At 55.1% G+C, this 12,287-nt stretch overlaps 1 protein-coding gene across 1 annotated transcript; it reads right to left on the bottom strand.

Annotated features, from left to right (window-relative positions):
* Window positions 1-441: 441 nt before the first annotated feature.
* Window positions 442-1,407, bottom strand: LOC127028015 (olfactory receptor 11A1-like). The gene has a single exon (XM_050913846.1). It carries the CDS (start codon window positions 1,405-1,407, stop codon window positions 442-444), a length of 966 nt encoding a protein of 321 aa, XP_050769803.1.
* Between the last annotated feature and the right edge of the window lie 10,880 nt (window positions 1,408-12,287).

Raw genomic sequence — 12,287 nt, forward strand, 5'->3', positions numbered from 1 at the left:
AAGCAGCCCGTTGTTGCCAGAAATTGCAGTGAAAGGCTCCGGTTTTTTTTTTTAAAAGCTGTATATTGGCTTCTACCCTGGCAACGGGCACCACCGAGGAGGATGGCTGCTGTCCCAGGGACCCACAGTGAGGAAGATTGCCACTGGAAGACACCGACTCATCATCCCCAGTTCCTTCCTTATCTCCCTAAGGAAAGAAAACTACAACCTGTCAGCAACTGACAGCTGTGAATCCAGCAAGCTCTTTATTGTGAAAGGAAATGCTAAGCCAGGTCGTTCGTTTCACGTTGCCGTATAAACAAGAATCTCTCTCTCCGAGGACCTTTCCCCTCTCTCCCCGCACCACTCCGCAGGCAGTAGTATCAACTTGTGAAGGTGTCCCTGGTACACGACGGGTGCCGTGGTGAAAGAGCCGGCAGCGATCTGCTCAGGGTCCCCCACCTAGCGTGATCGCTGGGTGCAGGCCATGACTTTCCCGAGGGCTTTCTTCAGGGACTCCCTGACCTCCCTGTTCCGCAGGCTGTAGATGAGGGGGTTGAGCAGGGGCGTGAAGATGGTGTAGAAAAAAGAGAACACTTTGTTGAGCTGCCTCAGCGGGGCTGTTCTGGGCAGCACGTAGACAGCGATGAGAGTACCGTAGAAAACGGTGACGACGGTGAGGTGAGAGGAGCAGGTGGAGAAGGCCTTCTGCCTGCCCACGCTGGAGGGGATCCTCAGGATGGCAGCTATAACACACACGTAGGAGGCCAGCGTGAACAGAAAGGGGAAGACGATGCTTGGAAAAGACAGGACGAAAGTTGTGAGTGCGACCACGCCGGTGTCACTGCAGGAGAGCTCCAGCAACGGGGTGAAGTCGCAGAAGAAGTGATCAATCACCCCGGGGCCGCAGAACTGCAACTGGGATAAGAGGAATGTGACTACGGCAGATACTAGCGAACCCCCGAGCCAGGACGTAGCTGCCATCCCAAGACACACTCTCCAGGGCATGAGGCTTGCATAGAGCAGGGGCTGGCATATGGCCAAGTACCGATCGTAGGACATGGCTGCCAGCAGGTAACACTCAGTAGCCGCGAAGGAACCGAAGAAGTAGAACTCGGCTATACAGCCGTGAGCAGAGATGGTCCTGTCCCCAGTCAGGAAGCTGGCCAGTAGCCGGGGTAGGATGGTGGAGCTGTAGCAGGTCTCCAAGGAGGACAGGTTTCCGAGGAAGAAGTACATGGGGGTGTGCAGATGCTGGTCTGCCACCACCAGCACGACGATGAGGACATTCCCAACCACAGTCACAGAGTAAATCATGAGTGTGAGGAGGAGAAGTGGTGTCTGGTGTTCAGGGACGTTTCCTAGTCCCAGCAGCAGGAGCTCCCTTAGTGATGTCCGGTTGTCCGGTTGTCTTTCCCCATACGGCATTTTTTTCTCTTAAATTCAGGAAGAGTTGGGGTGGACTTTGCTGCTTAAAAAAAGAAACAAAGAAAAAAAAAAAACAAAACATATTTTTCCTTTGTTCACATTCTGGTTTTGCCCCTGCACACACCTTAAGGAGAGATGCAGATACTTCCAGAGGGCAAACCTGCTCATCCCAAAGCCAACGCCTTCAAACTGCAGCGGTGACTTGCCCCACGGAGCCGCCTTTTCCTCACGCTGCAACAAAAGAGGCCGTGTGTTAGCTCATATTGCGACATTCTGCTTTCCTGTGAACACAAGTTTCCCCAGAACAGCTCTGGAGGACACAGGGCCTTTGGTCTTTGGCGAGAGAAAGACGTGTCAGGAAAAACAATGACCATGATCTGAAGCAAGCCTCTTCTGCGAAAAAGTCAAGGCAGCTGCTTGAACCTACCTCGTGTGTCATCCTGCAGAGACCAAAAAACACCCCAAAAAGAGGAGGAAGGAAAGAAAAGGGGTTGTCAGGGCAGCTGTGAGTCACGCAGGCAGCGTGAAGGAGAGTTCGTGCAGGGAAGAACGGAAAGGGAAGAACTTCATGTCTTTCCCTCCTCAGCAGCAGTTCCTGAGAACCTCGGGGCTGCCTCCCCGCACCTCCCGGCCCAGCGGCAGGACCTCGGCACAGCCGGCTGCGCTGATGGGGCTCCCTGCTCAGCACTGCCGGGCACCGGGAGGGGGTCCCCGGGGTGCCTGGTGGTGAGGTGGTACAGGAGAAGGGTCGGGGCCTCAGGCCATGCCCAGGACCTGCCTGAGGGCATGGCTGGGGAAAGTCCGTGCCCAAGAAACAGCCCTTCGACCAGCGCCCGCTGAAATACTTGTTCCCCTCAGCCCTCTCGCACTCACCTGCCAGGCTGGGATGAATTGCTTTGTGCTTTGATAATGATGGGGGAAACAGGAAAGGTTTCCAGAATCGCTGCCCCGATGATGGAAGTTCCCAAGTCTCCCCACTGCATCGTTGTTAGAAAAAAAGGAGGGGTGATTGTCCTGGTTTCGGCTAGGACGGAGTTAATTTTCTTCCCAGTAGCTGGTACAGAGCTGTGGTTTGGATTTAGGAGGAAAATAATGTTGCTAACACGCTGATGGTTTGAGTTGTTGCTAAGCAGTGTTTATACAAAGTCAAGGATTTTTCAGCTTCTCCTGCCCAGCCAGCAAGAAGGCTGGAGGGGCACAAGGAGCTGGGAGGGGACACCGCCAGGACAGCTGACCCCAACTGGCCAAAGGGATATTCCATACCATATGACATCACGCCCAGTATATAAACTGGGGGGAGTTGGCTGGGAGGGGTGGATCGCGGCTCGGGAACTAACTGGGCATCAGTCAATGAGTGGTGAGCAATCGCATTGCGCATCACTTGCTTTGAATAGTTTAATTCTTTTAGTATTACTCTTGTCACATTATTATTCTCATTGTTTTTCCTTCCTCTCTGTCCTATTCAACTGTCTTTATCTCAACCCACGAGGTTTTTTTTCCTGATTCTCTCCCCCATCCCACTGGGTGGGGGGCAGTGAGCGAGCGGCTGCGTGGTGCTTAGCTGCCGGCTGGGGTTAAACCACGACGAGTGGAGACAAAAAAACTTGCAGGATTTTGAGGAGAGAAAAGGAAGAGAGAGGGAAGCGACACAGTCCTGAGGGCAGAGAAGAGAAACGCTCAGGCAAGCCGCCCCCGCAACCGAGGTCTTCGAATCTTTCACGGCACAAACACTCCGAAGCAAAATAACCACCACCCTGGCTCAGGACATCCAGCACCCACCTGCAATGCTCAGCATGAAGGGGTGACCTCAGCGCTGACGGTGCCTGGGAACAAAGAGCACGGTTGGGCTCTCAGCCTCTGCCTCTTCCCTCCCATGTCCTTCCCTTCCTCCATCTCTCTGCCCACCCTGAGCCAGGTTTCACGCCCTGCTCTGCCCTTGCCCGCTTCTCCCAGCGGTTCCTGTAGTGGGTCTCGAGCAGCGCCCGAAGTCTCCCTGCTCGGCAGAGTGCCGAGCTTGGTTTATAGCACCACGGATTCCTTTAAGGACCCAGGCGCGGCTCGGCTCTCCCCAGGGACTGTGGAGAAGGGAGCGTTGCTTCATCGGCTCTCAAAGGAGGCTGCAACTTCTGAACTGCTGGCATGTTTGTAAATGCCTCTGGCAAGGCTTGCCTTTCCCCACAGCTCGGAGTCCTTTGAACTCCAGCTCAGGCTTCTCTAGAAAAGAGATTGAGGCAGGAAAATCCTTAGGGCTCAGCCAAAGTCATGGCACAACCCCAGAAGGGTTCCCAGGGATGAGATCCCCGACACCTCCCTGCAGCAAACATTAAAAAAAAAAAAAACCCTCAGGCTGCGGTACTAGTTTTTCAAAAACAGTTTTAAAGTAGCAAAAATGGCTAAACGCTTCAATGCTGAGCGCCAAGTTAGAAAGAGAGAAGAAAAATACGTGAAGCTGTATTGTCCGTATTCACACGTTCTCAGGCGGTAAAGAGAAAGTCCCACAGCTGGTGGGACGCTGTCGTGAGCGGGCCCTACGGGAAGCCGGGTTTCTTGGGCCTCTTGGCTCGAGCCTGCTGCATTCACCTTTCCAGCGAGGGAAAACATTCCGGTTCAGGAACGAGACTCTTGCCCGTCCTGCCCGGGGAGCCGGGACTGCTGCGTCACACAACCGCCGGCATCAGAGGGAAGACGGAGGCAGTGTGAACTGAAACGGTTTGGGCTCCAACGGCAGCTCGGATCCCGAGCTGGCAGGCCAACGCTGGCTGCAGTCAGGCAGAAGTTACCTGACGCGGCTGTGAGCCCAGACCTAGTTGGCAGAGGTTCTCACGCAGCTCGCGGAGGAGGGCAGGGTGTCGGGGAGAGGGGAGCGCGCTTCGGTTTCCCAGCTCCCGGGACAGCGCCCGGAACATCCTTCCCTTGGCCTCCGGGATGCCATGTCTTGAGATGCAAAGATGGATGGGGCTTCTTTCAATAATCCTTCGGGTGTTGGTGTGATTTCCCTAAGAGTATCGGTATCTACAAACCCAGAATCTGATTGCCCCCTGGGCAGCGCCAATTAAATTCGTATTTCCAACGTAAACCATTACACCCCGTCCTCAAGGACACGTCTAAAATGGTTCAGGTGAACGGTGGTCTTGCAAAAGTTGCTCTTTGTGTCCCCAGGGGGCACGGCCACCGCTGGTTTCCCTCTCCAGGGAGCGGCAGAGGCTGGATCCCCTTCTCGGGACAGACTCCTTGCCAGGAAGCCGCTCGCCTGGGGGTAGCTCGCCTGGTTCTGACCGGCATTTCACTCGCCATCACTTTTGATATATTTAGTGCTTTTCTGGGGCTACTTTTTCTGCTCAGAAGATCACGAAAAGGGAAAATCCTATTCAACTAATTTGATAGCCTTCTAGGATGAGGTCACGGACCCAGTGGGTGAAGGGAAGGCGGTGGATGTAGTTTTTCTGGATTTTAGTAAAGGCTTTTGCTACTGTCCCTCACAGCATCCTTCGGGACAAGTTGTCCAACTGTGGGATGAGCAAGTTCACGGTGCACTGGGTGAAGAACTGGCTGAAGGGCAGAGCTCAAAGGGTTGTGGTGAACGGGGCTACATCCGGCTGGCGACCGGTCACCAGCGGTGTTCCTCCGGGTTCAATTCTAGGGCCGGTTCTGTTCAATATATTTATCAATGATCTGGGTGCAGGAGTTGAACGCGCCGTTAGCCAGTTTGCTGATGATACCAAACTGGGAGGTGTTGTTGACCCTCTCGAGGGACAAGAGGCTTTGCAGAGGGATCTGGATAGATTGGAGCACTGGGCAATGATTAATGGGATGGAATTTAACAAGTCCAGGTGCTGGATTCTGCACCTAGGGTGGAGTAACGCCGGGCACAAGTATCAACTGGGAGAGGAGTGGCTGGAGAGCGGCCCTGCAGAAAGGGATCTGGGGGGCTGGTGGGCAGCAGGCTCAATGGGAGCCAGCAGCGTGCCCCGGTGTCCTGGTTTCGGCTGGGATAGGGTTAATTTTCTTCCTAGCAGCTGGTACAGCGCTGTGGTTTGGATTTAGGAGGAAAATAATGTTGCTAACACGCTGATGGTTTGAGTTGTTGCTAAGCAGTGTTTATACAAAGTCAAGGATTTTTCAGCTTCTCCTGCCCAGCCAGCAAGAAGGCTGGAGGGGCACAAGGAGCTGGGAGGGGACACCGCCAGGACAGCTGACCCCAACTGGCCAAAGGGATATTCCATACCATATGACATCACGCCCAGTATATAAACTGGGGGAGTTGGCTGGGAGGGGCGGATCGCGGCTCGGGAACTAACTGGGCATCGGTCAACGAGTGGTGAGCAATTGCATTGTGCATCACTTGCTTTGAATAGTTTAATTCTTTTAGTATTACTCTTGTCACATTATTATTCTCATTGTTTTTCCTTCCTCTCTGTCCTATTCAACTGTCTTTATCTCAACCCACGAGGTTTTTTTTTCCTGATTCTCTCCCCCATCCCGGGGTGGGGGGGGAGCGAGCGAGCGAGCGGCTGCGTGGTGCTTAGCCGCTGGCTGGGGTTAAACCACGACAGCGTGCCATATGGATATGTATTTTGCGCTACCATAGCCAGCCATACAGAGAGAAATGGCGGGGCTGGGGAGGTGAGGAGCAAGGTTGTCCATACAGCGACGGACCTCAAGGAGACTGCTTTTCCTAGCTGTCCAGAAGCTGTCCTGGCTGTCTTAAGCTCTCCTTAAGAGACAGCCTGGCTTACTATCAGTTGGAGAATGCTGCTGTCACTTCTTCTGTAAACTGAAAAGCAATGAAAAATACCCTTAGAAAAGAAAAAAATCCGTTTTTATGAAGCGCCGGTTGAAATCTTCCTCTTTAAGCACACTCCTGAAACCTGTCTAATTAACCGCGCAGCTCTTGAACACTGGATGCAAATGATGCGAGTAACATGGCTCGCTGGGGCTTTCTGCGCTGTCACCGGCCCGCGGTGTATCTGGTGCCGAGTCCATGAAACCTCAGGTCCCGAGAGGAGACTGAACCGCCTCTGCAAAAGTCAGTCAGGAGGGGGAGTTTGTTGCCGGGGCGGGATGCGGTTACAAGGACACAGATGCCCGGTGCCGGCGTAGATGCCCTGGGACCTTCCGACAAGGCTCCACCTGCAGCTCCCAGGGGCTCTTGTAGCGCACGGGTCCAGTCTTAGAACTGCCAGCCCTAGGCAAGTCCCTCAGATATTCTGGGGGCACTGGAGGTGGCACTGACAGGCCAGCGAGCTCTGCCTGAAAACCTGAGAAATGCTCTCAGTACTTAAAAAAGAAAAAAAAAAAGGGAGGGAGCACTTTTTTGTCAGCTGAAATGATTCAATACTTTCAACAAAATGGCGGTGGAATTTCTATCCTGCCAAAATGCGAATTTTCAGGACGCGTATTAATTGTGGGAGAAGAAATATTCATCTTCCCCTGCGCGTGCATTGCCAGTGCTCTGTCTATTATGCCGTGTATTCAATCTCCGTGATCTTCCAGGTGCTGCTACCTGTCCTGATCAAACTCACGATGTCTGAAGTCGCCTCCTGAGGAGCCTATCTGGCCGTACGCACTTTCCACCGTTCTCCAGAGGTTCCCCCTCCCCTTAGTCTTCGATCCTTCAAATCCCTCTCACCTATTCAGTTGTCTGATTGAGCTTCAGGCGGGTAAAGCTTCACCATCTTTCCGTAGTCTCCCTAATACTCCCTATAACCAACTCTTCACTTGCGAAGACGAACCTCACGGGAAGCTTCTTGAACTAGCCGTACAGCTGACAAGTGTATTTTATTGTTTATTAAGTTGTAGCATGTTTTACTTTTTTTTTTCCCAATTAAATGAAAAAAAAACCCCAAAACTTCCGTGCCTGTTTGTCTGCAGCCGGTTCTCTAAGGAAAGCCGGTGGGAGTTGGTGCAAAGGAGCCGTAACGTTCATCCGCAGACTTCAGTGGAGAAGTCTGACGTGAGGAAAAGCGATGCAAGTCCCGGGTGGCCGATGAGAGAAACAGGAGGGTTGGAGAAATAAGGAGCAAGGTTGTCCGTACAGCGTGTGGCCTCAAGGGCCTGCTTTTCCTACCTGTCCCGACCTCCCTAAGAGACCCTGCATCAATATCGAATGGAGAATTCTTCTATCCCTTCTTCAAAGTGCTGATTGAAAACTTCCTCTTTCTCTACCCTCCAGAAACCGCTCCAATTAGCTGCAGAAGCCCTTAAGACTTGAAGAAAACTACGGAAGAGAGGTAGCTCCTGAGGGCTTTCTGCGTTTTAATGAGCCCGCGCTGTACGTAGTGCCGAGTCCGTGAACCTCGGGTGCTAAGAGACCGAACAAACCTCTCAGGAAATCAAAGTCAGAAGCAAAGCCCAAAGCTCCTGGAAGCGTTCATGGGCCCCGCTGAGGGCTGACGAAGCCTCCCCATGGACTTGTTAAAGCAGAGAAGCGGAGGCCGTGATTACAGGTAGGCAAAAGCACTCTGCGGGCAACTCTGAGGCTGAGAAAACCCTCGGGTGGCTTTACGAAGCAGAAAGGCCAAGCCATGACCTCCAGCCCATGGGAAAGGGGGATCCTGTCCCTCACGCGTGGCTCAGGGCTCTTCCCGGACACCGTGGAACACGGGGTGTGCAATGCCGAGGGAAGGACAGCAACGGCACGACGACTTCCAGCTTCTCCGTGGGGTTGCAAGGAGGCAACGAGGCCCCAGTGCCGTGAGGACAACATGGCTTCTTACAGGCCTCAGTGGCAGAGAGCCCCGCCAGAGCCAAGGGGACAAAGACCCGGGTTCTATTGGCGCCCTCCAGCCTCGCCAGCGCCCTTTGTCATCTCCACCGCAGGCTGTCCTACGCTGGCCTACACCTGCCTCTGTTTCCCTGCAGGCTGTAGGCACCCGCCTCGCTTCCCCGCCTTGCTCTCACCCCGGCATTTCCGTACGTTCCCTGGCGTGTCTCCACCCTTCCCGGCTGTTCCTTGAAACACAAAGCCGTGGGCTGATCACCACCTCTCTCTGGGTGCCCTCTTGCTACCCTTCCAGTGCCGTTTCTTCCTCCTCGTGTCCAGTCTCCACTTTCCAAGCTGCACTTTGTGACCGTTTTTTCCTCTCTCCTGCTCTTTCCCACCACCAAGGAAAGCTCGACCACCTCAGAAAGCACCCGTCCAAGCAGGGAACCCAACCCATCCGCCTCCCTGTGGCCTTTCGCCTGACCAGACAGAAGTAATTTCAGCACGATCCTCTAAACCACGTCACTGCTGCTGGCCTTTCAGCTTCTCCGGGTCCCCCATAGGACGGGGGACATCGTCATCGCCCCAGCTCAAGGGATGGAGACCCACCACAGCCCTGTCCCGTCAGGTGCTCCGGCGGAAGGGACATGACAACCTGTAGCCAAGCCCTCTTCCTGGCTGGGGCCCCAGCGTACAGGGCGATAATAAAGACGTCCAACAGCGTTGGCCCAAGTGCCGGTCGCTGAGGGATTCCAACAGTGACCGGCTTCTCGGGGGCTTTGTACCACTGATGACATTGGGGCCTGATCATCTGGCCAGCTTCCCACCCACCGTAATGTCCACTTCTTCAGCCCAGGTAGCACCAACCTGGCTCTAAGGAGACCACGGCAGACCACGTCAAAGGCCTTGAAAAAGGCCAGGTAGACGACGCGCCCTTCTTTCTCCTAAGCCTTCCAGTTCAGCAATCCCTTTCTTGTCCTTCAAGTGCCTGGAAATGGCTGCAGGAGGACTTTCCCCGTCACCTTCCTAGAAACTGAGGCAGGCTGACCAACCTGTAGTTCTCCCAAGCCTCATCCCTGCCCCTTCTTGAAGAGGGGTGTGGTGGGGTGACCCTGACTGGATGCCCAGTGCCCACCAAAGCCGCTCTCTCGCTCCCCCTCCTCAACTGGACAGGGAGAGAAAATAAAATGAAAGGCTCGTGGGTCGAGATAAGGACAGGGAGATCGCTCACCAATTACCGTCACAGGCAAAACAGACTCGACTTGGGGAAAAATTAGTTTAATTTATTACCAGTCAAATCAGAGCAGGATAATGAGAAATAAAACCAAATCTTAAAACACCTTCCCCCCACCCCTCCCTTCTTCCCAGGCTGAACTTTACTCCTGATTCTCTCTACCTCCTCTCCCCGAGTGGCGCAGGGGGACGGGGAATGGGGGTTTGGGTCAGTTCATCACACTGATCTTGTTTCTGCCGCTCCTTCCTCCTCAGGGGGAGGACTCCTCACCCTCTTCCCCTGCTCCAGCGTGGGGTCCCTCCCACGGGAGACAGTCCTCCACAAACTTCTCCAACGTGAGTCCTTCCCACGGGCTGCAGTTCTTCACGAACTGCTCCAGCGTGGGTCCCATCCATGGGGCGCAGTCCCTCAGGAACAGACTGCTCCAGCGTGGGTCCCCCGCGGGGTCACAAGCCCTGCCAGCAAACCTGCTCCAGCCTGGGCTCCTCTCTCCACGGGGCCACAGCTCCTGCCAGGAGCCTGCTCCAGCGTGGGCTTCCCACGGGATCACAGCATCCTTCAGACATCCCCCTGCTCCGGCGTGGGGTCCTCCACGGGCTGCAGGTGGATATCTGCTCCACTGTGGACCTCCATGGGCTGCCGGGGGACAGCCTGCCTCACCATGGTCTTCCCCACGGGCTGCAGGGGAATCTCTCTCTGCTCCGGCGCCTGGAGCACCTCCTCCCCCTCCTTCTTCACTGACCTTGGTGTCTGCGGAGTTGTTCCTCTCCCATCTTCTCACTCTGCTCTCTCCAGCTGCAACTGCAACTCCCCTGTGACTTCTTTTCCCTTTCTTAAGTCTGTTATCCCAGAGGCGCTACCACTGTCGCTGATGGGCTCGGCCTTGGGCAGCGGTGGGTCCGTCCTGGAACCCGCTGGCATTCACTTTATCGGACATAGGGGAAGCTTCTAGCAGCTTCTCACAGAAGCCACCCCTGTAGCCCCCCCCGCTACCAAAACCTTGCCATGCAAACCCAATACACTGGCGAGCCGTGGTCGCTGCTCTACGAGCTGGTATCGCCGCTCTGCAAGCCGTGGTCGCTGCTCTACGAGCCATGGTTGCTGCTCTGTGAGCCGTGGTCGCTGCTCTGCGAGCCGTGGTCGCTGCTCTACGAGCTGGGGTTGCTGCTCTACGAGCCGGCATCGCCGCTCCGCGAGCCAGTGTCACTGCTCCGCGAGCCGGCGTTGCTGTTCCGCGAGGCGGTGGGACGCTCGTTTCCGTAAGAAAGCAGAGAAGCGGGCGAGGATCCGGCGGAGGCCCGGCAGGACGGAGCCCGGAGGGGTGCGGAGAGGCCGAGGGAAGGGGGGTCTCTTGCGCGCGCTGAAGGGGAGGCCGCGGGCCGGCTCACGGCGGCCTACGCCGGCCTGGAGAGAGGAGGGAGCCACAGGCTGCGGCGGCGGCAGGAGGGACGGCAGCGGCAACACCGCGCACGGCCGCCAGGGAGCTGCGCAGCCCTCGCTCCCCTATTCTGGGATGTACTTTTGTAGCTCCAATATATTATTTGTCTAATATTTTGTAAAATTCCAGTATTTTTATTCATTTTTTTAATATAACCCTAACGCTAACCCTAACCCTAACCCTGACCCCTGACCCTAACCCTGACCCTGACCCTGACCCTGACCCTAACCCTGACCCTAACCCTACCCCTGACCCTGCCCGTGACCCCTAACCCTGCCCCTAACCCTGCCCCGACCCTAACCCTGACCCTGACCCTGACCCTGACCCTAACCCTGCCCCGACCCTGACCCTGACCCTGACCCTGACCCTAACCCTAACCCTGACCCTAACCCTGACCCTGACCCTGACCCTGACCCCTAACCCTGACCCTGACCCCTAACCATGACCCTAAACATAGCCTGACCCTAACCCTACCCCTGACCCTGCCCGTGACCCCTAACCCTGCCCATAACCCTGCCCCTGGCCCTAACCCAGACCCTAACCCTGACCCTGACCCTGACCCCTAACCCTGACCCTGACCCTAACCCTGACCCTAACCCTGACCCTGACCCTGACCCCTAACCCTGACCCTGACCCTAACCCTGACACTAACCCTGACCCTAACCATGACCCTGACCCTGCCCCTGACCCTAACCCTGACCCTGACCCTGACCCCTAACCCTGACCCTGACCCTAACCCTGACCCTAACCCTGACCCTGACCCTGACCCTGACCCCTAACCCTGACCCTAACCCTAACCCTGACACTAACCATGACCCTGACCCCTAACCCTGACCTGACCCTGACCCTGACCCCGACCCCGACCCTGACCCCTAACCCTGATCCCTAACCCTGACCCTGACCCTGACCTTGAACCCTACTGATCCTAACCCTAACTCTTACCACTAACCATAAGCCTAACTCAAAAACTAACCCCTAAACTCAACCTAACCCTAAACCCAGCCCTAAGCCTAACCCAAACACCGACCCTAACCCCAAGGATCAACTTCTACTAGAAGGAACCCTAATCCAAGCCCCCACCACAAACCTAAACCCAGTACTAACCCAAACGCATTACGCTGACCCTAAACTCTGACCCAAAGACTTAAACCTGACCGCTAAACCCAGCCCTAAACCTAACCCTAATCCCCGCCCTAACCCCAAAGATCACCTTCCAATAGAAGGAACCCTAATCCGAGCCCCCACCACAAACCTAAACCCAGTACTAACCCAAACACATTACGCTGACCCTAAACACTGACCCAAAGACTTAAACCTGACCACTAAACCCAGCCCTAAGCCTAACCCCAACTCTAACCTTAAGGATCCCCTTCCACTAGAAGGAACCCTAGCCCCAGCGATAAACCTAAACCTAATACTAACCCAAACATGTTACGCTAGCCCTGAAGGCTAACCCAAAGACTTAAACCTAACCACTAAACCCAGCCCTAAACCTAACCCTAATC

Source organism: Gymnogyps californianus, unplaced genomic scaffold, assembly GCF_018139145.2.
Source record: "Gymnogyps californianus isolate 813 unplaced genomic scaffold, ASM1813914v2 HiC_scaffold_135, whole genome shotgun sequence".
Lineage (NCBI taxonomy): Eukaryota > Metazoa > Chordata > Aves > Accipitriformes > Cathartidae > Gymnogyps > Gymnogyps californianus.

Coding starts and splice junctions, on each gene's coding strand:
- LOC127028015 (XM_050913846.1), bottom strand. CDS start 1,407: ATGCCGTATGGGGAAAGACAACCGGACAACCGGACATCACTAAGGGAG.